Source organism: Marmota flaviventris, chromosome 9 (genome assembly GCF_047511675.1).
Source record: "Marmota flaviventris isolate mMarFla1 chromosome 9, mMarFla1.hap1, whole genome shotgun sequence".
Taxonomy (NCBI): Eukaryota; Metazoa; Chordata; class Mammalia; order Rodentia; family Sciuridae; genus Marmota; species Marmota flaviventris.
The window spans coordinates 10,942,132-10,969,488 of record NC_092506.1 but is presented as its reverse complement, the minus strand read 5'-3'; the positions used below and the strand labels follow the sequence as shown (position 1 = coordinate 10,969,488).

Here is a 27,357-nt window from a genome sequence, read left to right as displayed (position 1 = left end):
TGGCTGTGCTTATAATAAAAAGTCACTTAGCCAGGTACTGTGGTGCATACCCGTAGTCTCAGCTGCTGGGGAGGCTGAGGCAGGAAGATTGTTTGAGCCCAGGCGTTGGAGGCCAACCTGGTCAATATAGCAAGCTCCTATATCTTAAAAAAAAAAAAAAGACAAAGTCACCTAATTCTTGCAACTTCGTAAAGTGCATTCATATGTGTTATCTTATTTAATCCTTAGATCAGCCATGTAGATATTCTCATTATTAAGGTTCGGAAACCTTGTTCAAGCAGCAGTGCTTAAACCCGAAACTCAGGATCTTCTGGCAGTGAATCGTGTGGGCTCACTCCCCCTCTTCCTCTTTCATTTCCTATTTCTGCCTCTCCGATCTCTTCCCTCTGCTCCCTGGAGTTTCTCCTGTCTTTGCCAGGCTGTGGGCGCCAAGAACCCTCACCGTTGTGCCTCAAAAGTGTGTCTGCGCTTTTCCTTGCAGTCCCCATCCCCTACAGAACGTCCTCCACTTGGGATTCATCAAACATTCATTGAGAAGCTCCATGACTCTGAGCTGGGCCCTGGCAGGAAGATGAATAATTCACAGTGACCTGAATCTACTGGATTTGCTTCCCTCATCGCTCTCAAGCTTGCTTGACTCTGGACTGTCAGCCTCTAGGCACTAATCTTGTCCCTCCCCAGCTGGCCTTGTCCCTTTTCCTGCCTTATCTGCCTTGCTCAGCTCTAAAATCCAGGGAAGGCAAGAGGAGGCCAGAGGAACGCTCCAGCTTCCCGCTTGCTCCTGTGCTGTTCTTGGGAAAAGGCAGCAATTGAAGAGACTCAGTGAGGCCATGTGGTGGACAGGCAGGAGGGGCGTGGTATTCAGGGGAGAGAGCCTGGGTGTGAGTCCTGGCCTTCCGTGTTCCTAGCCTGGGGGCAGCTTTGTGTCCGAGATCTAGGGGGCATTGAATTGCCTGCTTCCTACTGGCTGCAGCTCAGTGGGAGGCCTCCTGCCCAGGCCCAGCATCCCTTCTGGAGTCCCGGGTTCTCTTGCTAGAAGGGCTTTGGCTTCTCTCCCTGTCAGAACAGGATAGAACCTGGTTCCAAAATCAACGTTTGGGTTGGCTCTGTCTTGCCGTGTACCGTGGCCTACCTTGCAATCAACAGACATCCCTGTCCCAAAGAGCTGTTGGGACACTTCTGGAAGTGTGTGAGGCACATTTATGGCAACTTAAATGGGGAGACAGAGAAAATGATTAACTCTCAGGGAGATGGAAACTTGCTTTGATTGAGGTCTTTGTATGAACAGAGGAAACATCTAGAGTAAACGCAGCTAGTTGGAGCTCTGACCAGCTAATCCCTGCAAAGTGACCATGGACAAGTGGCTTCACCAACCTGGGAGTCCTTTCTCATCTCTAATCGAGGACCTGCCTCCCAGAGTTAGGTAAAGAGTAGTGGCTTATGATGCAGGCCACTCGTGTGGCTCAGTGACGAGCCTCTGCCACCTCGGTACATGCAGCTAGACCAACCACCAAGGTGTGGGTGTAGGAGATGGAGGAGAACACTGGTATTCCAGAAGTATACGCAGGGCTGTGTAAAGCAGTAGATGAAGACACTCAGAACAGGTCTGCAGGGTGGAACCCCTTCAAGTCCTTGTGAGACCAGGTTCCCAGGTACAGCCAGCGAGGCCATGTCTGGCCCTTGGGAAAGGCTGCGGTGAACACACTTGCCAGGTATTGGACTTTACCTTTCCGTGATTAGCTGAGAGGCATCATTTAGTTCTCAGACACTGAAGTTGTTCCTGGGGCACTATACCGAGGACTTCCTGTTTGTTTCTCAAAGGCCGGGGTTTGATGTGAGAGGGACACATGAAGGGCCCCTGACTCTGGCGGCTCCAGCTGGGCCCTTCCCAGGGCCTTCCTCGCTTGGCAGAGACGTCTGAGTTCGGGGCAGGCAGAGCGGATCAGGGCTGGGTCCTGGGCCTCCTCACTTCCTCCCCTGCAGGCTCCTCTGTTGTCTCAGAAAAGTCACCTGTTCTGACCCTTGGATCTGACCCATACCTTTCCCTTCAGCAAGGGGGGGCTCAGAGATTTTTTTTCTTTTAAAGCCCCAGGCCCAGTTTTCCCCTGCATAAAGTGTTGCTCTGTATGTCTGCTCTAAACGAGGCAAGGACAGGATACAGGGGGCAGGCGCAGCGAGGAAGCCGGAGGGGACTGACAGTCGCTGTCAGGAGATACTTTGGTGTGGGGGTGAAGAGTTTTAGGAGTTGCCAGCATTTCCCACCTTCTCTCCCCCCACTTCTTTTTTAACTTGGAAATTCTCTGAACATACAGACATATTGAAAGAGCAGGTGAGCACCTTTTATCCTCTCGGCCCACAGCCGCTAGTTGTGACACCTGGCCACATCTGCTTTCTCCTTATACGCAGACCATTTTTCTTTTGAAAATAAGTCGCATCCCTGTGGTGTGTCTGCACCCCTAAATTCTTCAGCATCCTCTCCTGAGAGTGAGGAGATGCTTCATCATGATCGCACTCCCTGGGTCCCTTCCAAGCAAATGAATAGCCATTCCTGGATAGGATCAAATAGCCAATCCGTATGTCTAACCCTGAAGAGAGTCTTGTAAAACTTGTATTTTTCCTCCAAACAGGAGTCTTTCAAGCTAAGGCATTGCAGTTTGTATGTCTTTTTAGTTTCTTTTCATCTAGACCCTTCTCCCACAAACCCATGTTTCCACCCCACCTCCACCCGCCATATTGATTTTTCTCTTGGTTTCCCATGGTGCTGTTAGGCTTCTCCTTCAGTCCTGGTGACCTCTCCATTCTAGGGACTAGTTTGATGTGGGGTAAAGGTTGTGCCACTGGAACATCCTATTGTTCAGCCCTGGGGGCTCCTGGTGCCCGCTCATCTCTATTTTAATGAGATAATTTATTTAATATGTATAGAAAAAGTCGGAAGGAAAAAATGCTAAAATTATTAGCAATGATGGCCACTTTCTTGATGGTAATTATTTTTCTCTTTATTCTTCTGTACACTTTCTGACTTTCCCCAAACTAAGCATTTTTTACTTCATCCTTAGGAGAGATTAAAATGCATAACATGATAGTGGTGTTAGGGAAAATTTGGGAAGTAAGGAAAATAAACTGAGGCTCAACACCCCTCCCTTAACACATTGAATTTAGATCTCCCAAGACTCTTGACAGAAGTGTTTTTTCACAGTTCTGTCCTAAGCTTGTTTTCCGTGTTGTACTTGTCTTTGGTCTTGTTCTTTTCATTGATAATTGTGGGTGTGTGGGTGAGGAGCTCCCCAGGGTGGTGGGTATTGTGATTTGCACACTGTGTGAGGCACCCAGCTTAGGAGTAGGCCCAACCCCTGTGGGCGCACCTCCCAGGATGCGCACTCAAACCCTTGGCCAGCTCAGCAGGCCCCAGATGAACACAGCTCTAGGATTGCTCCTGGTTGAGGGATCTGTCTGGGGGATGAGACTGGAGAGAGCTCTTGAGGCCAGATGGTGGATGCCCTGCTTGGTGTGGATATGTACACTGGGCTGCTACTGGTGAGCACTATCTTCCCTGGGGCCAGAAAAGCAGGCCGAGGGCTGGGGCTCATTCTCGCCTTTATTCCTCTATTCTCCAGGATGCCTTCAATGCCTTCCACCCTGACCTTGACTTTGTCCGCAAGTTCCTGAAGCCCCTGCTGATTGGCGAGTTGGCCCCAGAGGAGCCCAGCCTGGATCGTGGCAAGAGCGTGAGTAGGACTTCAAACCTGAGCAGGGTTGGGGGTCCTGGGGAGGCTCCCTCACTCTAGGGCCACAATGTCAGGGCTGGGGGCAGCGGAGCCTTTGGGACAGTCCAGGAGGAGCTTCCATGGAGCACCCAGGGTCACAGTGGACCTCAGAGCTCCCACCGACAGCCAGGGACTGGCCATAGCTAGTGGCATCCCCCTCTCCCAGCTAACCTCATTTTCCTCCTCCTCCTTCCCTTCCTGGATTTGACAATCTAGGAATAAATGTATTCCTAGGTCACTTTGGGAGAGTGACCATCATTTGCTCATTCGTTATTCATCTTCTCTGGGTCAGATGCCCTGCTGGTTGCTGGGCTTCGGTGAGGGTGGTGTGTGAAGAAACACCTGGGCCTCGTGGGGCCGCCCTGCTCAACAGCGAAGGGGCCCGCGTGCCAGACCCTGCTTCTGTGCTTCTGAGTTCCTGCACAGTCGCCCTGGCCGGCCTCCCCGCTCCTCCCAGTCCTGGCCTTCTCCTGCGCAGCAAGCCCAGTTCTATCCTGGTCCTAAGCAGGGATGAGGCACCGAGTCCAGTCCCTTCCTCAAGCCTGTCTGGCCCAGCCTTGTCCCCGACAGTGTGTGTCCAGGGCCGCGTGGGGGTCTGCACAAGGCCTGCCTGTGACCCCAGGGCTGGGGTGGCCTCTGTGGAAATCCTGCTTCCTCTGAGGGCCTTGGAGGCTGTGGTCGGTTCATCCCCTCTGCTCTGGGGCCACCATGGCCCCTGCCAGCCCTAGGACATGGCTTCTGACTCCTGTCTAGGGTGAAGCCCTGGAGACGCCACATGCTTCCTCTTGATGGGCCCTCTGTCTCCTGCTCCCTGCCTGAGCTGGGCCCCACCCTGGAGTGGTTCATAGTTAGCCTCCATCTCAGTGGCCTCAGCCCAGCCAGGCTGGACACAGGCTTCTTAACCCAGGCTCTTGACTGGCCCCCTGCCATTGCGTCTGGCCCTCCCGAACAGATGCAGACCGTCCTGCGTGTCCTGCAGGGGCCAGGCCCTTTCCCAACCTGGGTCTCCCCCTCTCCTCTCGCCTTTGCCACCAGGGCACACAGGAGATCACCTGCACCCCTTGCCCTGGCTGACCTGGTCATCTCCTCTCCTCCACCTGGCCCTCCCCGGTTCCAGCCGTCCCCTCCGCTGCGTCCTAAGCTCCTTCCTTCCGGCCTGGCTTCTCCCGCTCCACCCGCCTCTCCCCTTTCTGCTCCTTAGCTTGGACAGCTGCTCTTCAGATTCTGCACCTGTCCCCCAGGTGTCACCCAGGTTCCTGCACAGTCCCCTCCCCCACACCCACCCAGCCATTCTTCCATGCTCCGCTCTCTGTCCCCTGCTGCTTCGCTCTGCCGTGACGCCCAGCATTGACCCAGGGCCATTCCGGACTCCGCCTCAACCCCTGGCTCCCTGTGCCCGGCGCTCACCTGTCCTCCCCTGTGCCCCAGGCCCTCTGTGGGCAGGGACCAGCCTGACTTGTTTGTGTCCCCCACTTCACTTCCTTCAGTTCTCCAGAGTGACGCAGAGTGGCGGGTGGTGAATACATACAAGCTTTCCTTTTTAAAGTGTTGCTTAATATGCTTAACATAGAACTTCACCGTACTTACGTGCCCAGTTCAGCGGCACTCAGTTTCTCTCACTGTTGCTCAGCCACCCCACCATCCAGCTCTGGAACTTGTTTATTGTTTCAAACTAAAATCCATGTTCATGAAACACCAGCTCCTCATTCCCCACGTCCTTCGGCCCCTGGAAGCCACCGTCAACAGTCTGCTCTAGGCATTTGACCACTCTACAGACCCCGCCTAAGAGGGATCTACAGTATCTGTCCTCCTGTGACAGGGACTGGCCTATTGCACTTAGCACAATGTCTTCAGGTTTCCTCCGTATTGTAGCATGTGTCGGAAATGTCCTTTTAAAGGCTGAATACTATTCCATTGTACGTATAGGCTGCATTTGGGTCAGCCCTTCGTCCATCTCTGGACATTTGGGTTGTTTCCACCTTCAACCATCCTGAAAAACCTGCTGAGAACATTGAGGTATGAGATGCCAGCTTTTGAGTCTAATTCTTTGTCACTTACTGCTGTGGCAGTACAGAGTCCCCAGGCCTGTGCCACACGCGCAGCAGGCATGTGGCAATGTCAGCTGTTGCAGTATGTGGTGGTCCAGCTCCTGCAGGATTTGGGATAGTGGATTGTCCCCTCTTGCCACAGCTTCTGAAGGGTGTCCTGGGTTCCAAACATCGGTCCTCTCGGATGGGCAGGCAGCCCCTTCCCTTCTCTGTGTTCTTGGTCATAGGCTCAGATCACCGAGGACTTCCGGAACCTGAGGAAGACTGCTGAGGACATGAATCTGTTCAAGACCAACCACCTGTTCTTCTTCCTGCTCCTGGCCCACATCATCGCCATGGAGAGCATCGCCTGGTTCACTGTCTTTTACTTCGGCAATGGCTGGATTTCTACCCTCGTCACAGCCTTTGTCCTTGCTACCTCTCAGGTGAGGCATGACACCCTCACCCGTCTCTGGAAGTCCTGCCCGCTCTACCCACTGGCTCCCCCACCTCGCTGATTCTGTGACGGCCTCTGTGGCCCTCTGTCCCCAGGCCCAAGCTGGATGGCTGCAACATGATTATGGCCACCTTTCTGTCTACAAGAAGTCCAAGTGGAACCACATCGTCCACAAGTTCGTCATCGGCCACTTAAAGGTAAACTATCAATCAGCAGTTGTCACCGCACATCTCACTTTGCTGACACCAGGACCTCCGGGGTCAGTGCTCCAGGACCGCTCAGGAACAAGGCAGGCCCTCCCAGTGTCTTCTGCTGGGATGGACCGTGTGGCCACACGCTGGTCCTTGTTCCCCCAGAGCATGACTTGGTACCAAGCCGTACCTGCAAAACCACGTTGTTTGTTTTTCTTTCTTCATTTTGAGACAGGGTATCACAAGTTGCCCAGGCTCAGTGACCTCCTGAGTCATTGGGATCATAGGCATGTGCCACCGCGCCTGGCACATGTTCTGATTATAAAAACAGACACCCCCCTTTCTTGTCTCCTGGCTCCGTTGGTCATATTGTTTGGCGCTTCTTAACTGTTAGTCTGGGGCCGGTGAAGAAGCCCTCTCCCCTGGTGACTTGCTGGGCTTCCTCTCACTGTGGAGGAGAGCCATTTCACATTGTGTCCCTATTTTTATCCTCTGGCTCCGGGAAGTGCGGAGCAACATCTGGAAGGGCCATCATCCTGACCCTCTGCCTTTGGTTGGTTCCGTCTGAACCACTTTGTCTATGTGAGTCCTTTCTCTTAAACCTCTCAAATGCTCTTTGGAAATATGTGGGGTACAAAAGGAAGACAGGCATGCCCCTTAACTTCTGACGGAGTTTGGAAGAACTCAACCCGTACGTTGAGAGTGTACGTAGCACCTGTAACTCACCTACCCACGGCTGAGCAACACGGTGCGCTGTCGGGTGCTGGCTGTTTATTCTTGTGATCGGTGGCTGGCTGCCACGCCCAGCCTCCAGAGAGTCCTGCAGTGCCTACACCAGCCTGGGAAAAGATGGAAAGTCAAAGGAGGGTTTCTACTGACGCCTTATTTAATGCCATTATAGAATCAAAGAATCATAAGTCAAGCCTTTGTAAGTTGGGGACCATCGATACTGTGGTCATGGATAAGTTGTTAGATAAGGGACGTCAAACTGTATGATGCCCAAATGAGCCAAAGATAAAAAAGTTGTTAAAAACCCAGGAAGTAAGGCACAGATGACCCTGCAAGATTTGCCCACTATAGCTGTGTGCCTGCCAAGGGCCAGAGCCCTCAGGCAAGCTGTGAGCCTCTTCGGTCTTGGGCACCCCTGGGTGAGGAGACAGACCCACAGAGAGAGGCATTACTGCTCAGCAAGTTTACTAAGATGAGCCACTTGCCAGTGACACCTTGTGCTGATCTGATAGGTGTTATCTCCCTGGTTTGGGAAAGGAGGCCTGATCATCCCCAACGCCAGCCCTCCCCTAACAGTATCTAGCTGGGTCCTGGAGACGCCATCCTGCCCATGCTGGAGAGGGGGACCTGTGTCTAGGTTAAGCTGCTGCTCACATCTCCTGGGCTCTGGGCTTGCCAGCTGTAGATCAGCCAGAGGGTGACAAGCCCCGAGCTGGCCACCCATTCCCCGGCCAGCATTTGCCGGGCTCTGAGCCTGAAAGGTCTGAGAACCTGGATGGCTTCCAGAACTTCAGGGGTGGAGGGAGCGGGTATGAATGCACAGCACTTTGTTTCCTCTTGTGCTGTGTTCTGTCGGATAAAACCCTTCTCAGGGTTGGAGAGTAACATTTCACTCCCGCCCCATGCGCTCCCCATGCTCGCCCCATGCCCTTGACAAAGATGGGCTGCGTGCTGTTTCTAGAATCTGGGCAGCAAAGGCCTTCCAGCCCCACGGCCTTGGTCCCTGAAGATTCCTGTAGCCCGGCTCGTTCATCAGACCGAAGGCCAGGGCAAGACCGAGCACTGGCCTCCATGTGGATCATTCACTAGGAAATCAGAATTCCGAGCTGACAGCATCAAGGTCCTTGGGCTCAGGGACTCGGACTGCAGTCGTGGCTCGCCAGCCTCTTCTGCCCGTGTCCGCGGTGCTGTGTGCAGAGCTGAGTCAGTGGTGTGGCCTACGGCTCACCCCGGGCCCCCCCAGACTCCGGAGGCTCACAGCTTGCTCTAAAATCTGGCGCGCCACTCCCTGGGGACGAGGGCTTTGTCTCTTGGTTCCCAGCTCTGTTCTCAGGGCCCAGCAGAGCAGCTGGCTCAGAGCAGGCAGCGTTTGCTCTGAATTCTGAGGACGCTGGCAGGCTCCACAGTGTCCCAGTGGAGGGGTTCCCGAAGGATGAGTAGGACTTTGCTTGGGGAAGAGTGGAAGAGAATCACCACCGAGGAACAGCAGGAACAAGTGTTTTCATCACGTCGGAGCCCAGTTAGCACCTGCGCCCAGTGAGGGGCTAGCCGTGGCTGTCTCACTTTTGTCCCTCTGATTATCCACTTAACAAACATCTCTAGGTGGGTGCGTTGGGTTTTTGCTTTGCTTTTGCAGCGTGGGAGGTAGAACCGAGGCCCTGAGGTGCTAGGCCAGCCAGTGCTCTGCCTAGCTGCACCCCAGGCCTGTGCTGGCATATTGTCCGCAGCTTGCTCTCTTGTCACGTGGCCTTGCTCCTCAATGTCCTCGTGCCAGGGACTTTTCCACTCGCTTCTTCCCAGGACGTTTGTTCCCCTGGCCTCAGATGTGAATGTGTCATCTGATTCCTCAAACCTCCGGGCTTTTCCTCTCTGACATTTTGGTTTTTGCTCGGATGGGTTTTGAGGCTCGCCTGTCCACAGGGGCCTGAGGTCACTGCAAAGGCCACAGCTGTTTGTAGCCGTCCCCACCCATGGCTATGAGTGTCCAGACGTTGCATTTGTGCCAAAAACACCTCCCAAGTAAACTGTTTGCTTTTAGCAAATAGGGCCACTTTGCGGATGGCCGGACCCTAGCCCTAGCATTGATCTGGCCGTCACCATGCCGTTCTGATGCTCAAGGGTCAGCAAAGACTGATTTCTTCCACGGAGCAATGAACTTTGTTGAGGGACACAATTCAGCAGAATGCTTCAAGAGGTTGAGCCGGTGACGTAACAGTCTGTGGCCTTGAAATAAACATCCTTGCTGTGTGAGCTCCTTGTCTCATGGAATCCTAGCTTCAGTGCCAGAATCAGGGTGGCCCTTCCCTGACCCTGTTAACAACTATTTGTCAGCCCCCCTAGAGCCTGCTGATAGGTCAGGGACCTCAGCATCGCTCCAGCCCAGTCCTGTGTCTGAGCCTCCAAACACAAAGAAAACGTGTTTAAAGATATTATGCCTTTGCCCATTTAAAGTGTACAAATCAAGCCAGGTGCAGTGGTGCACACCTGTAATCCCAGCTCCTCAGAAGGCTGAGGCAAGAGGATCACAGGTTCAAAGCTGGCCTCAGCCACTTGGTGAGATCTTGTCTTAAAATAAAAAAATAGAAAGGGTTGGAGATGTAGTTCAGTGGTAGAGCGCCCCTGGGTTCCATCCCCAGTACTGCAAAAATAAAGTGTCCAAAGCAGTGAATATGTGTGTAGTATATTCATAATTAATGGAACGATTATCACAGTCAATTTTAGAGCACCTCCTTTACCCCAAGAAGAAACCCTGCACCCCTTCACCATCACATCTCAATCTGCCGTCCCCTCCTCACCCCCCGCCCCAGGCCTGGGCAGATCTTTCTGTCTGTAGCTTTCATATCTGGAATGGGGGACTGAGGATCCTTTGCGACTAACTCCGTTCACTTTGCGTTTCCAGGTCCGTCCGTGTTGCGGCACGTGTCAGTGCTTCATTCTTTCTTAAGGTCTGGCCAAACGATTCCACTGTGTAGCCACACGACGTGTTGTCTCTCCATTCTCCTGCAGATGGGCATTTGAGTCGTTTCTACTTTCTGGTTGTTTTCAAGAATGCTGCTGTGAACATTCATGCGCAGGTTTTTCTGCGGATCCGTTTTCGTTTCTCTTAACTGCACATCCAGGAGAGAAACTGCCAGGTCCCTGGTGGGGAAGGGTTCTTACCGACCCGAGACCCTTCCCCCTTGTCAATGCTGGTGCCCAAGGCATGAGCCTGGGTGAGCGGGCGTGGGCAGAGGCAGAGACCACCCCGCCCCTCACCCTGCGACCCGACACCAGCACGTTCCACCCACAGCACCATCGTGTGAAGGGCGAAGCTGAGGCTGGAGAGAAGAGGGGACTTCCCTGCACTGGGGGCTCAGCCGTGACAGGGCCTCGTTCTCTCAGGGGCCCAAGGCACCACCTCAAGTGGGATATGGAGGTCGGCCTGTGTGTCGGGGGACCAGGAACTGTCCTGCAGAGCCTGTCGCAGGTGAGTTCTGCCTCTGGGCCGGATGGCTCACCCCAGCCCCTCTCTCCGCAGGGAGCCTCTGCCAAGTGGTGGAACCATCGCCACTTCCAGCACCACGCCAAGCCCAACATCTTCCACAAGGACCCAGACGTGAAGATGCTTCACGTGTTTGTCCTCGGCGAATGGCAGGCCCTTGAGGTATGTGACAGCATTGACATAAGAGGTGTCATAGAGGGGAGGGGAGGGATCCCGTAGGGTCAACATGCACCCAGGAAACTGGTCTCTGATGCACTCAGAACACTTTCCTAGGCTCCCAGATTATTCTACCTGGAGAGTAGGAGGAGGGGCCTCCATAGGAATACTCCTCCCTTCCTCCCATGGGGAATCTGTTTCAAGTTTAGCAGGAAGACAAGGTTCCAGGCTAAAGCTGGATCCCCCATGGGCCAGATCATGCTGAGAAAACTATTTGGTGACTCATAGCCCCCTGGGAGTCTCCCCTGTAGGAGGAACCTCAGCATGGCCTGGTCCGTGCTGTTTCACTCATAGATGAGAATCATCAAGGCCCAGTGAGATAACGGGGTGTCTTCCGAGTCGCAGGGCTTACAGTTCAGTCTAGAGAAGTCTTAGATCCTGGCCACTAGGCCGTTTCCTTCCATTCAACCACACCATCTCATATATAAATTTGTTCTCATTGGTTATACATGACAGTAGAATGCATTTTGACACATCATACATAATGGAGTGTATCTTCTCATTTGTCTGGTTGTACGAGATGTAGAGTTACACAGGTCATGTTATCATATATGCACGTCGGGTAATAATATCTGATTCATTCTCCTATCATTCCTAACCCCATACCCCCTCACCTCCCTTCAGTTCCCTCCATCTAGTCCACATTACCTCTATTCTCCTCCCCAATACCCTTATTGAGAATTAGCATCCAGATATCAGAGAAAGCATTTGGCCTTTGATTCATTGGGATTGGCTTATTTTGCTTATTGTAATATTCCACAGTTTAGCTATTGTGAATTGGGTTGCTGTAAACATTGATGTAGCTGTGTCACTGTAGTAAGCTGACTTTAAGTCCTTTGGGTATAAACCTAGGAGTGGGATGACTGGGTCAAATGGTGGCCCATTCCAAGTTTTCTTAGGAATCTCCATACTTTTTTCCATAGTGGATGCACAAATTTACAGTTCCACTAGCAATGTATGAGTGCACCTTTTCCCCCACATCCTTGCCAACATTTATTGTTGCTTGTATTCTTGATGATTTCCATTCTGACTGGAGTAAGATGGAATCTTGGTGTAGTTTTGCATCTCTCTAATTGCTAGAAATGCCGAGCATTTTTTCATGAATTTATTGATTGATTATATTTCTTATTCTGTGACATGTCTGTTCAGTTACTTTGCCTATGGATTGATTGGGTTATTTGTGGTTTTTTAGTGTTAAGTTTTTTGCGATCTTGATATATCTTGGAGAGTAGTGCTCTCCCGGATGTGTGTGTGGTAAGGATTTTCTCCCATTCTGAAGGCTCTCTCTTCCCATTATTGAATGTTTCCTTTGCTGTGAAGAAGCTTTTTAGTTTGATCCCATCCCATTTATTGATTTTTGATTTTACTTCATGCACTTTAAGAGTTTTGTTAAGAAAGTCAGTTCCTAAGCTGACATGGTGGAGATTTCAGCCTGCTTTTTCTTCTATTAGGTGCAGCGTCTCTGGTCTAATTCCTAGGTCCTTGATCCACTTTGAGTTAAGTTTTGTGCAGGGTGAGAGATATGGGTTTAATTTCATTTTGCTACATATGGATTTCCAGTTGTCCCAGTACCGTTTGTTGAGTAGGCTATCTTTTCTCCAATATGTTTTTGGTGCCTTTGTCTAGTGTGAGATAACTGTATTTATGTGGGTTTGTCTCTGTGTCTTCTGTATCATTGGTCTACGTGTCTGTTTTGGTGCCAACACCATGCCATTTATGTTACTATGGCTCTGTACACCATCTCATTTTTATATGAGTTCATGTTTATACATATTTGGTGTAAATATTGAAATAATATAAAAATATGTAACATTAAAAGGTGATTCTTCTAGTATCTCCACCACACTCTTTGCCCCAGGTCTTATGACCCTGGGGGTTACCCCTGTTGACAAGATGTCCTATGTCCTTCCCAACATTTTCTGTGTATATGAATATACATGTATCTGTTTCATTCACAACAAAATTCAAGCCAGGCATGGTGATGCATGCCTATAATCCCAGCAACTCCGGAGGCTGAGGCAGGAGGATTGCAAGTTCCAAGCCAGCCTTGGCAACTTAGCAAGAACCTGCCTCAAAAAACAAATAAATAAATAAAAAGGGCTGGGGATGTGACTCATTAGTAAAGTGCCCCTGGTTTCAAGTTCACATACCAAAATGAAAACAAAAATAAACCCAATATTTAAAATAAATTCTGCCCTACATTCTGTAGCTTGCAGCCTCTCCAAATGTGGACCCTGTTTCAGGAGTCCCAAAAAGATTTTTCTTATCCATTTTGAAGGTTGTACAGTATTCTGTTACATTTCTGTAGCATAGCACAGCTACTGCATTTCCTAAGACAGGAAAATGTGGTGTTACTAGTATTGACTATTACCTTCCTTTTTTTTTTGAGCTGGTAATTGAACCCAGAGCCTTGCACATGTTAAGTATGTGCTCTATTACCGAGCTCTACCCCTAGTTTCCTAATTTTCTTTAAATAAAAGTCCTCCCAAGTGCATTTAAAGAAGGTTCTCATTGAACACTTTTTGATACTGGGGATTGAACCCAAGGGCACTCTATCACTGAGCTACATCCACAACCTTTTTTATATTTTTATTTTAAGACAGTCTAATTTGCCCAGGCTGGCCGGGAACTTGACCTTCCAAATCTGGGATCACAGGTGCACCTCACCATGCCCAGCCACAATTTTTTTTTTTAAAGTAGAGCCTTTCATTTTTAACAATATTTACATGCCCTTTTCTCTTGGGGAACACACTGGTGATGGAAACCAAAGTCAGGGGGTCTTTGTTGTTTTTACGCAGGTCTTAAGAATCACAGTGCTCAGAGTGCCCAATAAGCATTGGCCAAGCGAGGCAAATTCACCCTTGGTAAACAGTGGCGTCATAAATGAGGTAGTATCCCAACAGTGTTGGTGTCTAAGGCTTGGAGCATGGGGAGGAGAGAGCCTGTTCCCCAGTTCTGGTTTGAACCCCTCTCTCTGGCAGACTTGGGTCTCTAGTGACAGCTCAATCACAGGAAGCGAGCCGTAGTTCGGTACCTTGGAAGCACTGAGCCTCTCTGGCTGGCCGGGCAGGGATTTTAAACACAAGCCTTTGTTTTTCTTTTAGGAAACAGCTTGCCAGCATTGATTAGGGGGTGTCTAGATAGAGAACAGATTAGCTAGAGGCTCTCTGATAGCACAGACAAAGGCCTCCTTTCTCATGGGGTAGAGCGATTGGCTGTTCTGATCATGTTCTCTGTGTCCCTAACAAGTAAAACCTAGTCTCACCCGTTCTGCTTCCAATTCTTCATCTGCGAGGTGGCCCGCGGAACCTCTTCTGACATCTCACTTCTCAAATGCTGGCCTTTGGGTGGGAGGTTGTGGAGGTCTGCCTTGTCCAGCTGCCAATCACGTTTGGAAGACTCAGGCCCCCACCAGTGTTTGTGGAACCCCCTTCTTACCTACTCACGAGCAGAAAGGGCCCACGTTTCCTGGGTTCCTGGTCAGGTCGTGCACTGTTACCCACAGGGAGCTCTGGTGTTTTGACAGAGGTGACATTGGTCTGATGGCTCTTGTCTCCCGTCAGCCTCACATGCCACAGCAGGGCCCCCCACCCTGCCCTGCATGGCCAGGCCTTGGGATCCTGACCACCACCCCAGCTTCCAGAGCAAGGGTGCCTTCCAGGGCTCTTACCCCTGGGCTCAGGTGACCAGAGCAGCCTGGCCAGGGGCCCTGAGGGCTGTCCAGCAAGAAGAGAGGTAGACAGCAAGGTCACCCCAGTGAAGCCCTTTTCCTAGGTAGATCCTTACCTCTGGGTCTTATTTATGACTTCCAGGAGGATTTTTGGTTGCTGTGTTTTATGTAGTAAAATATATTCACTTTCCTTCCCTATAGATTCTTTTCGTCACTTTTATGCTTAGGGAGTTCTTCATGATGTCGTTTTCACTTCTTTGTGGGTTTATGTCTGAATGCTTAGCTTCTGCCCAGGGGGTTGGGGGCTGATGATGTTCTACATTCACATTTCTCCAGGGTCAGCCGGGCTCCCCAGCACCCCTAAGGGATCACAGTGACCGCTCCCCCAAATGATGGCATGAGCCCTCCCACACCCAGCGTCTGGTCTGGACGGGTCATCTGGACCCGTGCTCATGAGAACTCTGCACTAATGGCTCTTCAGAAGCTAGTAATGGAGCACTTGTCTCTTCTGAAAACATGTGCAGCCGTACATTTCCGCTTCCCTCCCAGGAGTAGGGCCTCTCAGCCACTCAAGTGCCTTTCTGTCTCTCTGGACAAGGCTTTGTGCTCTTTGGTCTCTTGGGGACTTCTTTTTAAATTTTCACCCTTATGATCAAATTTTCTCTGGGGTTCAGGAATGTGGTCGATAACTGGCTAGTCATGTCCAGCTAGTGTCCACGGGTGTCTCTTCGTGATTCTAGTTTTTCAGTCGATTCTTTTGAGTTCCTGGATAGACAATCGTATCCTTGAAAATAAAGAAAATGTAGCTGGGTGCCGTGGCACGTGTCGGTAATCCCAGCGACTCAGGAGACTGAGGCAGGAGGATTGCAAGTGGAAGGCCAGCCTCAACAACTGAGTGAGACCATGCCTCAAAATAAAAAATAGAAAGGGCTGGTGATGTATTTCAATGGTAGAGTGCCCCTGGGTTTGATCCCCAGTACCAGAAAGAAGGGGGAGGGGAAGGAAAATGTATGCTCTTTCTAATGGCTCTATCCTGTGACCTCTGCTTAGGGTTTTAGTGCATTGACGGGAACTCTCATGGCTGCCTTAGATGCAGCAATCTTGTTTTGCTCCTTGTTTTCCCCATATCGTCGAGGGCAGCGCAAGGCCATATCCACACAGCACTGTTAATGGCTCCCAGAATATCCGCCTGGGAGCCTCTTGCTTCTCCCATCTGGGGAGGTCCCTGCCCTCTGCCCATTGGCAGCGGAAGCCCTAGGCTTCCTGCAGACCACGAACAGACCACAGTGGCCAGTCCCCTCCTGGAACAACTGTGGCTCTCCTCTCTGGCGCCTTGGGTAGGGACCCTGCCATTCTGCCCATTCCTGACATGGCCACGTGGCTCGTTTTCTCTGTGTGAGTTTGTGGGTTCCCAGAGGCAACCAGCCGGCTCTCAGCAGCTCCCCTTCCCCCAGCCCTAGACACACAAGGAAGGCTCTTGTCATTCCTCAGACATTTTTGTTTCAAACTTGAACAGTCCCCTCCTCGTGCCCCTGGCACCCGCTCTGGCCCTCACCCATGCTGGCCTTGTGGGCTTTGTAGAGACTGAGCGCAGAGGGCTCAGCCCAGCCACCGGGGCTGGCAGCTCTCGCCTCGCTCTGGCCTGGCCTGCGTCCCGAGCTGTCGGCCTTGGCTTGGGAACGCTCTGTCCCTGTTCAAGGCAAGTCCTGAGTGTACCATCATCTCCTCCTTGGGGTTCGGCCACAGCAAGCCACCCACATCCTTGCCTACAGCCCAGCTGGTGAAAGTGCCATCTGTCTGCTTTCTCTACCCCCTGCGGCTGCCTCCCCAGCCCTCTTCCATGTGTGACCTCCTGGTTAGGAGCGGAGGGAGGTGGGGGTCTCCCACTCCCTGCAGTCCCCAGCTGGGAGGAAAGCTGACTCTTTCCGACCGAGTCCGTGGGCCCAGCACCAGGCATGTGCACCGTCACTTAGTCCTCGCTGAGCCTGTGAGGCGGAGCTGTCACCAGCCCTCAGAGAGCAGCTGAGGCCTAGGGATGAAGCCACCAGCTCAAAGGTGCAGGTAGAGAAAGAAGTCAGGAGCTCATTTTCCTGGTTCTGCTTCCTAAAATACCTCTCTTCATCTCTTCCCCACTCCCAGACAAGGTGCTGACAAAGAAAAGCAGGCCCGAGAGTTAGTCACAGGGCAGGGCTTGATGTCATCAAAGCCATAGCGGCGCTTTCTGATTTTGGGGAAAGTGCTGCAGGTCTGCTGTATCCTGACAGACCGCCTCGCGGCTGCCTCATTGGAGGCCGTGGAGATGGGGGCTGATGGGCACCGAGTGTTGGTGTGTCACTTGCTGCACACACACGTGACCATGAGTAACATTCGTTTGCTGCCCCATAGTGCTTTGCTATCCATTCTTTCCGCTGGGCCCTCACAACCCTGTGGAGTGTGTACATCAAACCTCCACTTTGCAACAGGACCTCAGAGCTCAGGGGGTGATGCAATTTGTCTAGATAATGAATGGCTCCTAAATCCCGAGCCCCTGCTTCCTAAGGCTTCCCAGAAGCTGGTTCTGAGGGCTGCCACTGCCCAGGGGGACCAAGGTGCCTGGTCTCCCCTAGGTCAGTCTGGGGCATTGAAGAGCTATATGTGGGGCCCAGCAGAGTATACAAGTGGGACAGCCTTGTCATCCCCGCAAAGTCACCATAAACCCATGACAGCAGTGTGTTTGTCATACAGATGCAGCTTCAGGTACACTCCCTGGGTGCCCCCCACCTCGTGCCTCTCAGCAGTTCGAACAGCCTCAAGTCCCTCTAGGGGAACCCTCTGGCCTCTGCTGACCTGGAGGCTGCTCTTAGTGCTTAGTCCCCGAGAGGAAAGAGATGTCCGTGGAGTGAGACGTGGTGGGGAGCCTGTGTCTAGAGGCTGGGCCTGGGGCCTGGGTCCCCAGCTGCTGGCGGAGGTTAGCAAAGGGCCCAGGGCCTGTGTTGTGGGCCACAGCCTCCCAGGAACCCTGGGCCTCTGTGTTCCCCGCAGGTGACCACTTTGGGGGTTCGCCTTCCCAGGCTGGCCCTTCCCAACCCTCCCTTCACTGGGTCATCATCAAAGGCTCCTCTGAGGCCTCCCTGGCTTGATCCCTGCAAGACCAGCCTCAGCCCTGACCTTAATGACAGGCTGAGGGCACATGGGATGCTGTGGGAAGGAGTGAGCTCCTTGCCAGGGCACCGGAGCCACATGGAACAAAGGGACTGCGTCTGGCAGTGCTTTGGCCAGATGTGCTGTGACCACGGCCTCTGGCACCAAGATGGAAGTCCAAGGGTAGGCTGGACTTGGTCCTCCTCACACCTGCTCCCTCGCCAGAGCACATCGGCTCTCCTGTGATCTGATGAGCACTTTCCTCTGTGTTCTCACTGGAGAGCTGGCTCTGGCCGAGCTCTCTCCCAGCTGAAACTCACTTTGATCTTCAGACTCTAACAACAGGAATGGACACCGTCTGGAGGGTGTCCCTGGCCTTGGGATCTGGGATGAGGGCAGTGTCCTGGGGTCAGTACTTGGTTTTATGAAACTTTTCGGGTCTCAGCCCCCACAGAGCAAGGTAGGCTGGTTCCTAGGGGCTGGCCTGTGGGACTAAAGAGTCAGATCACCCGGGGACTCCTTGGTGCCTGTGCTACGTGTGGCCTTGTGTGGTCTGTTGGCATTCCCAGGTGTACTGGGAAGGAGTGATTAACTCTGAGACGTCTCGGGGCTGCGGAGTATGGTGGTACCTGTCTGTGATCCCAGCCACTCGAGAGGCAGAAGCAGGAAGATTGCAGGTTCAAGGCCAGCCTGGGCAACTTAGCAAGACCCTGTTTCAAAACAAAATAAAAAGAGCTGGGGATGTAGCTCGGTGGTTGGTAGAGTGTTCCTGCGTTCAATCCCCAGTACCAAAAATAAAAAGGAAAAAAAAGGAAGGAAGGAAGGAGAAAGAAATTAATCAGGGCAGCTCCAGGGAGTGGAGGCCCCCGGGCTGATGACCGCTAACAATTCCCAGCCCTTACTGGGTTCCCCCAGCCTCTGTGGGCTCCCGGGAGCTCCCCAGGGAGACTGAGGAACTTTTCCGACCACCAAAGGGGTAGAGAAGGCTGAGGAGCTCCCTCTGGGCCCCTGTACCCATGTGAGTTTTCCAGTCCCAGCCAGGCCTGGGCCTTGGGCCTTGGGCCTCTGAGCCTGAGCTCGGTCAGCACCGTCCCTTGGGCCTGCAGGGGATTCTGGCCAGTGGGGGCTGACACATGAGCCAGGGTGAGGAATGTTGGCCCCCGCTAGCTCTCGAAGGCTCAGGGTGCAGACTGACAAGGAGGGACGGTGGCTGCAGAGTGTGTGGGTCGGGGGCACTGGAGGCTGGCCCGGGTGGCCGGTGCTCACGCGCATCTCTCCTTTCTCCTCAGTACGGCAAGAAGAAGCTGAAGTACCTTCCCTACAACCACCAGCACCAGTACTTCTTCCTGAGTGAGTACTGGGGTGCCTGCCCCCCCGCCACCTCTCCCCACTGTGGGAGCTGTCCCTTCCAGGCCCAGGAAGGACACTAAATCTGTCGGAGCAGGGGTCACGGCAGCCTGCCGGAGCTGGCCCTACTCAGCCCACATCACAGATGTGATGTGGGGCTTCTGCGCCCCGTCCTCCCCTGCACTGCCGAGGTGGCCTCTGTCCAGTGTCCGCCTGGCTCCCTGACCTCCAGCCCAGCCGTGCTCAGCGGGTCGCCTCTAAGTGCCTCTACTCTCTCCCACAGTTGGGCCGCCGCTGCTCATCCCCCTGTATTTCCAGTATCAGATCATCATGACCATGATCGTTCACAAACACTGGGTGGTGAGTCCAGGGGGCTGGCTCGGGGGGCGGGTGAGTGGGGCACAGGCACCCACGGGTCCTGCCCTGTGCCCTCTGTGGCTCTCTGGGCCCGGGGCTGCCTGCTCACTCTTGGCAAGGGTCCTCCTCTGGGACCATCAGAGCCAGGAAGGCCACAGCATGCCGGTTCCAAGGACTCCTCCAGTGCGTACACGCAGGACAGCCACTGCTTTGCGGAGCTCCTTAGAAATTTCCTGGCGGCCTGGGATAGGCACACAGCCCAGCCAGCTGTGGCCCTGCCCGGCCCTGCCCTCTGCGTCCCCTGTGGGATTCCTGGACATTTTCATTCCACATTCTGGTTGAGAAATGGGAAGCAGCTGGGCATTGGCTAAGAAGACAGGTGTGTTCCTTTGCCAAGATTGTGTAACAGCACCCTGAACTGGGTGGCTTCAGCAAACCCAAATTTGCAGTCTGGAGGGACGTCAGCAGTCCCCTTCTGAGGGCTGCCAGGGAAAGGCCGGTTCCAAGACCCTCTCCTTGGCTAGTACATGCCGTCTTCTCTCTGCCTTTATATCTTCTTCCCTCTGTGTTTCCTTTATCTGTGTGCAGATGTCCCCCTTTTCTTATAAGGACACCAGTCCTATTGGATTAAGGCCCATCCTGATGACCTCCTTTTAACTAGGTACACCAGCAGTGACACTATTTCCAAATAAGGTCGCCTTCTGAAGCACTAGGGGTTAGAATTCAACATACAAATGTGGGGTTCACAATTCAACCTAAAATAACAGGCTTATGGGCGTCTCCCGATTCTGCTTCCAAAGAGAGAGCGAGAGTGGCCCTGACGGGGACTGAGCACCATGGTGCCCGAGGGAACCCTTGGATTTATGTACACGTGAGATCATGATTTTGATTTTGTGCAAGATGAGAACACCCCCTTGACAGAATAACCCATAGGCAGAGCAGGGTTTGCTGTCACAGGGACATGGTCCCCGCCCCCGGCAGAGAACAGACAAGTCCAGTCACTTAGTAGGTCTTGCTGGCCCTCCCTCCCTCCCTCCCTCCTTCCTTCCTTCCTTCCTTTCTCTTTCTTTTTTTGTGGTGCTGGGGATTGAACCAGGGCTTCGTGCCTGCTGGGCGAGCACCCTACCCCTGACCTTCATCCCCACCCCTTTTTAAAATGTTATTTTGACACAGGATTTTGCTAAGTTGCTCAGGCCGGCCTTGTCCTCACCAGCTTCCTGCCGGCTGATGTTAGAACCCACATCTCCTGCCCATGTGGGACTGCTGTTTCCCCTGGGGCTCGCCCGGGTCCCCAGGAGAAACTTGAGCCCCGCAGTCCTGGTCATTTAACTAGCGTTTGTATTTTATATCGGATGACTGGGTGTCAATGCCCACTTTTTTTTTTTTTTTACCTGCTTGCTCTGTAAGGAACAAAGCATTGACCAGGAAGAGCAGGAAAGGAGATCAGACCACGTTCCTAAAAGGCACCAGCTGGCAGAGCCGGGCATCTGTCAGTCCCAAGTGAGAGCTGCTCTGCTGAGCCATTTGGCAAGATCCAGAGACAGTTTTGATGTCACAGCTTGGAGATGGGAAGGCACTTCTGGCATCTAGCCAGGGAGCGTGCTAGACATCCACCTTGCATGTGACCCGTCAAGCAGAGACTCAGCCAGATGGCTGCAGTATGGAGCCCCAGGAAGCCCTGGCCTTGAGGAAAGAGAGGGACAAGCCCAAGAGCGTTTATGTTTGTTTTGGTACCAGGGATTGAATTCAGGGGCACTTGATCGCTGAGCCACATCCCCAGGCCTTTTTATTTTTTATTTTGAGACAGGGTCTTGCTAAGTTGCTTTATGGCCTCACTAACCTGCAGTTTGGTCTCCAACTTTCAATCCTCCTGCCTCAGCCTCCTGAGCTGCTGGGATTACAGGCAGGTGTCACCGTGCCCAGCTCCCCAAGAGCTGTGAGGAAGGCCTCACCACTCTGCCAAGGGATGTGTGCCCACCTTTATGACCGTCACTGACACCCTGACCACTTCTTCCTGAAGCTCTTCCTAACCCTTTCCCAGCCCCCTCCCCTCCCCTGCCCTGCCCTCCGCTCCCCTGCTCCCTCTGTTCCTGCTCCGTGGCTTCCCTGCATCTCCTCATCCCTGTCCTGGAGCCAGAGGTCCCCATAGCCATATGTCACTCAACGCAAAACTCAGCAAGCATCTCCCCCGTCCCCATTTTCTTCCATGTGTGTACCCACACCCACACTTCTGCCCTGCAGACACACCAGAAAAGGAGAATGAGGGAAAACTCCTGCCTCTCCTAAGCCGCCCTCTCCCGCTTTCTGCTCAGCCTAGGCCACCCCAGCCCTGACCACCTGGGCTGACGGCAGGGCCAGCCCAGGTTCCTCACAACCAAGCGGCTGCCGAATACGGCCTCTTCTGCCTCCTAAATAGGCTGGAATCTGTCACCTCTTCATCCACAGTGTGGGTCCCGATCTAGGACCCACCATTTCATGCAGGGGTTGCTGAAATAACCTCCGAATCTCCCAACTCCACTTGGTAGGATCTATTTTAAGACACCAGTGCGGTCCTCTTTGAAGGATTGTTTGAAGAACAATGGTTCTCCGTTGCCGAGAGAGGGGACAGTCCCCTGAGCCACACCTGAGCTGACTCTGGCCTACCTGGCCAGCCGTCTCACCCCTCACCTCACACATTGTCCTGTCCCATGCAGTCTACCGTCGGTACTTAAGGACCGCCTGGGTGTGCCTTCCTGACACCAGGAGCAATCCATGCAGAGGCCCTGAGGTGGGAATGAGCTGGCGCAGGGTGCTGAGGAGAGAGGGGCTCCCGATGCCGCAGAGCTCTGGGCCACTTGGTGGATGGGAGGGTGTCACAGGAGAGAGAGGGGATCTTCTTGGAGGCAAGGGTGCACAAGGACGAGCAGGACAGCTGTGGGCCAGCCAAGACACATGGGCTTGGGTAGCAGAGGAAGTGGAGAGAGGGCTGCTCTGCGCAGTGCTGCCTGTGGAGGGGCTGCTCAGAACCCTGCTGCCCACGTGGCCCCAGGAAGGGGGGGAGGGAGACTGGAGAGGGTGTGTGGCCTTTGCCCTCCCATGTTTTCATGCTGGAGCAACAGATGAGGAAGGAGGCCCAGGTGCTGGTGAGCTGAGGCAGGCCGAGGGCAGCTGGTCACCTGGCCACGCGTGGTGGGTGGGCAGCGCATACGCAGCCTGTAGAACCCCCTGGACCCACCCGAGCCTGCCTCCCCTGGCTGCTGCCCATGGCTGCCCCTCTGCCTTTGGATCCTCTACTGAAACACGCCCCCTTTCCTCGGGCATCAAGGCAGTTGGGAGACCTGAGCCAACAGGTGGTGTTCGGGGAGGTGCTGTATCCCCGTGGGCTGGTGTCCAGCCCGCAGAGGGCTGTCGGGGGTGATTCTTCACAGCTGTGCCTGGCAGTGCGAGGTGTGTGTGCACATCTGTGGTTGGGCGCGCTGTGCAAGGAGGGCAGGGGGGCAGGGCAGGCCTGCGTCTGATCTTGTTTCTTCCCGCAGGACTTGGCCTGGGCCATCAGCTACTATGCCCGCTTCTTCTGCACCTACATCCCCTTCTACGGCATCCTGGGGTCCCTCCTTTTCCTCAACTTCATCAGGTGCCTCACCTGGGCTGGTCACCTGGGCTGGTGGTCCCTGGGCCCTTTAGAGCACCAGCGTTGACGGGAGATGCCCAACATACCCCTGTGGTCCCGGGACCTCCCTCCTGACGGTGCAGCAGGGGCTGAGCGGGACCCAAGGAGGGACCCGGGGCTGCAGTGCTGACCAGGCTCCCTTCCAGGTTCCTGGAGAGCCACTGGTTTGTGTGGGTCACACAGATGAATCATATTGTCATGGAGATCAACCTGGACCACTACCGCGACTGGTTCAGCAGCCAGGTGAGGGAAGCCAGAGCTGGTCACCAGGCTCCCCGGGGACCCTGCACTCAGCCCTGATGTGGCTGCACCAGGGGACCCGCTCTTCTGGGTTTTACTGGGGCTGCCTGTGTCCTACTGGCAACCTTCGGGCTAAGCAAGAAAGGGTGACAAGATCCCCAAGAGGGACAGGTGGGGAATCTGGCTGGACCGCGGCCTCTAGGCGGCCCCCGCCACTCACACCCCCTCCCCTCTGCAGCTGGCAGCCACCTGCAACGTGGAGCAGTCCTTCTTCAATGACTGGTTCAGCGGGCACCTCAACTTCCAGATCGAGCACCAGTGAGTGAGGCCCGGAGAGACAGGCAGGGAGGGAAGTGGCCACCAGGCCCACAGGGCAGAGGGCGGCCTGTGGGGTTCTCTCCCCTCAGCAAGGTCACTTCCCCATCTTAGAGCGCGACTCCGCAGCCGCCCTCACTGAGGTCAGGAGAGGGGCTCCCTGGGCTTCTCCCCAAAGCATTGGTGCCCGGACCCCGTGCCACATGGCCATAGTAGTGAGCACGTTCCTTGACGTGTGGCTGGAGGGTTGTAGTTTCAGAGAGCTTGCCTGGGCATCTCGTATCCCTGCTAGCCGGGCAGGGATGGTTGATCCCATTTTATGGACTGAGAAACTGAGGCTCCACTACATGGCCTCCCTAGAATACAGGTGGCCGAGGGGCTGTCTCTGCTGCCCCTTGTCCCAGTCTCGCCTCTTGTCATCGTTCTTCTTCCCATCTCCCGTCTGTTTCTTTCATTTCCTTTTTTTTGGGGGGGGAGACGTGACACTTTTGTCTCTGGCCATCTAGAGCAGACACACCTGCTCACCAACAGCCCCCCTCCCACAACCCTAGCGGGCACTCGGGAGGAGCCTTGTCCTGCCTGCAAATGGGGCCTCCCTGGGCCGTGGGAGGGGCGGGCAGCAGCGGGGGTGGGGGGCGCCCTCACACTGCGCCGGGCTGTGCTCCCCCAGCCTCTTCCCCACCATGCCCCGGCACAACTTGCACAAGATCGCCCCGCTGGTGAAGTCTCTGTGCGCCAAGCACGGCATCGAGTACCAGGAGAAGCCTCTGCTGAGGGCCCTGATGGACATCATCAGGTAAGCGGCGGAGTCAACAGTGCTGGAGCGCCTGGGGGCCCTGGGGTGCAGGGAGGGCCCAGAGTCGGGGCTGAGGGGACCAGGACGTCCATAGCTGGGAGTACTCATGGTGGAGACCACAAGAGGACCTGGCCTTCCTGTCCCCTACCCTCAGGAATTTCCTGGCTTCCTGCTCTGGGCTGGGGAGGACTGACCCCTTGACCTTCTGCTGGACCTCCCTGGGGAGCTTTAGCCAGCAGCCCACAGCTCCCACTGATGGCTGAGCGCAGCACCCGCCCCGCCCCCCCAACACGGCCTCCCCCGCCTCTCCCCCTGCACTGGTGCGCCCCATTCCTGAGCCCTGGTCCCTCCCTCTCTCTTTGCAGTTCCCTGAAGAAGTCTGGGGAGCTGTGGCTGGACGCCTACCTCCACAAGTGAAGTGGCCGCCCTCAGCCCCGCGCCCACCTCTCTCAGATGTTGGTCCTAGTTGAGCGTCCCGAGATTCAGCGTCAGATTCTCCCCCCAGAGGGCCCCATGGGGAAGGGGCGCAGGTGGGGGTGATGGCCAAAGGGAGGGGCGGGCTTTTGTTCTGAGGGTTTTCCATGAGGCTGGGGTACACACTGGCTTATGGACCCCATGTTTGGTTTTCTTTCTCTTCTTTCCCTTCACCCCACCAACCCCTCTGGGGCCTGCCCTCTCCCAGCCCTAACCCTCACCCACCACCTCCTGGCTCCTCCCCAGGAGCAGAGAGAGAGGTGGCCATGGGAAGTGGCTCTGTCCCTGCCTCCAGCCTTTGCCCCAAAAGATCTGAGGAGACCAGAGGTCCATGGGGTCTGGCCTGGGACTCCTCCGCTTCTACCTGGCCACCAGGCTGACAAACCCTAGTCCCTCGGATACTCTTGGGGTCTGTGGGCAGGGTCCTGGCCTGGCTCTGCCCTCCTGTTTGGAGGGAGGTGTGCTTTGTGCTCTGGGTCTCCTTCCCACGGCTGGGGTCTGTACCTGGGGCCTCCCTCCAGCTGTCCAGGGCTCCAGGCCTGCAGCATGGCCAGCTCAGACCTCGAGGCCCAGGGGATGTCCACCGCCTACCACTGGAGCTCTGGGCCCCCAGGCTGGTGCAGCTTCTGTTCCTCCGTCTTCCTAACTCCAGAGCCCACGACCTTGGGAGCAGAGGGGCGTCCCTTGTGTGGGCTCGGCCAGGTTGTGGGAGGGGCTGGCCAGCCTGGAGGCTCAGCCCTGCGCCCACCTCTTTCAGATATTTGTCCTAGTTGAGTGTCCCGAGATTTAGCCGTCAGATTCTTCCCCCAAAGGCTCCGGTCAGTCCTTGGCTACTTGGCCCAAGGACTTGGGCCTTGCAGGAGGGCACTAGAGCTTGCCACAGGCCCTCCCCAGAATGGGTGTCAGGGGGACAGCACTGAGCCTCGCTCTCCTGTCTTACTGCTTTTAATCTTTGCCATTTTAACTTGTTCCACGGTATGCATTCTGGTGGAGGGCAATGGGCTGGGTCTTGGGACAATATGCCTTTTATGAGATGCCCCCATGGGCTCCCCCAGGCCCAGGGTGTGGAGACCACTACTGGCAGGAGGGCAGGGAAGCAAGGAGGGAGGGGAGTCTCAGGAGGCCACCCTGAGGCGCGAGGGGAGTGGGGGGCCCAGTGAGGGCCAAGTGGGTGTCAGGAAGAGGAGGAGGCCGGCCGGAGGCCAGGACATGTGAAGGCTTTGGGAGAGTGTGCGGGAGGGAGAAGACTGCGGCCCAGCGGCCTAGTTCTACTGTCTAATCCACTAACCAACATTTAGATAGACAGTTCAGTGGGGCTGAGACCCCAAGGTAACCGCGGCAGCATTGACCCCTCCCACCACCTAGCTCCTATGTGCTCCCTCCGGAGGCAGAATGAATCCTAGGGAACTGATCTTCATTTTTATCATGTTGCTTCCCCACCCCTACGTTTTTGGGAAATAAAAGCAGTAATTTTATTCTCACCTCCCTGTGCGCTGGTGCGCTGCCTGGCCTAACACACAGGGTGTGCTCTAGGGGCTTGGGGGGCAGGGGGAGGCCCTACAGCCCAGGGGAAGCCAAGATCATCCCAGCCCATGTCACAGGGGTCAGGTCCTGGGTCTATTTGACCCTGAGCCTGGGAAGTCAGAGGACTGTGGCAGGGGCCCTTGACAGTTGCCTCTCACTGACTCCGCGCTGCTGTCTGCTGGTTCAGGGGACAGCCAGGAGGCAGAGTGGCCTGAGGCTCCCCACACGGCCTCTCAACCTCTCAATTCTTCAGCGGGGCTGGGGAGGGCTCCAGCAGAGACCTTCACTCCCCCACACCCCTGTGGGGTGTGTGATTCCCCAGGGTCTGGGATGCTTTGAGTCACTGAGTAGCCCTGGGTGAGTCCTTTCTTCTTGCTGGCCCTCCGGGCCACAGTTTCTGCATTTGAGCAGAAAAGGCACGGGGGTAAAGGGACTCCAAGGACGCCAACATTTCAACACCTGTGAGCCTTCGTCCTCCTGGTAAGTCCCTTGGAGGCCGGAGACCTGGGAGAACCTGCCTCCTGTTCTTATGTATCTGTGAGTTCCACCTGCACCCCTGAGTCCCAGGGTGGTCCAGGGCAGCAGTAGCAACCAGCCCAGTCCCTGTCAACTGGAAATCCAGGGTTCGTCACTCAGGGACCTGAGGCCAGGGAGAGTGGTGGGGAACTAGGTGGACAGACACCACAGCTTAGGCACCAGGTAAATCTTGGTCCAGGTGCACAGGTACTTGGGTCTTCTCTGTGATGCCCCCAGCCCCTGCCTTGCCCTTAAGTACTATGGTCGGGTCCAGAAGCTGGGGATACCCACCAGTGCTTCATGCCTAACGGCTCCCCCCTGTCCCGTACTGAGCCATGGCTCTTGCACAACACCCGCCGAATTGTGGATTTCTGACCCTGCCCCCTGCCAAAGGTATGACACCCTCATATTTAAAACCCTGAGTGACCCAAACCCTGACACCTCCATTCATAGTCCAGGAAGCTGAGGACAGAGAGTGGAAACA

General features: G+C 54.6%; 1 protein-coding gene across 1 annotated transcript in view; it reads left to right on the top strand.

Annotated features, from left to right (window-relative positions):
* Fads2 (fatty acid desaturase 2) overlaps positions 1 to 26,314 on the top strand; it is a 29,618-nt gene extending 3,304 nt beyond the window's left edge. Inside the window, exons 2-12 of the mRNA XM_027944076.3 lie at positions 3,615 to 3,725; positions 6,040 to 6,237; positions 6,344 to 6,445; positions 10,686 to 10,811; positions 18,945 to 19,005; positions 19,286 to 19,362; positions 22,875 to 22,972; positions 23,155 to 23,251; positions 23,487 to 23,566; positions 24,234 to 24,359; positions 24,725 to 26,314. Coding sequence (XP_027799877.1) covers positions 3,615 to 3,725; positions 6,040 to 6,237; positions 6,344 to 6,445; positions 10,686 to 10,811; positions 18,945 to 19,005; positions 19,286 to 19,362; positions 22,875 to 22,972; positions 23,155 to 23,251; positions 23,487 to 23,566; positions 24,234 to 24,359; positions 24,725 to 24,776 — 1,128 coding nt within the window. The 3' untranslated portion in view covers positions 24,777 to 26,314. The remainder of the gene's footprint in view (positions 1 to 3,614; positions 3,726 to 6,039; positions 6,238 to 6,343; positions 6,446 to 10,685; positions 10,812 to 18,944; positions 19,006 to 19,285; positions 19,363 to 22,874; positions 22,973 to 23,154; positions 23,252 to 23,486; positions 23,567 to 24,233; positions 24,360 to 24,724) is intronic.
* The last annotated feature ends 1,043 nt before the right edge of the window (positions 26,315 to 27,357 follow it).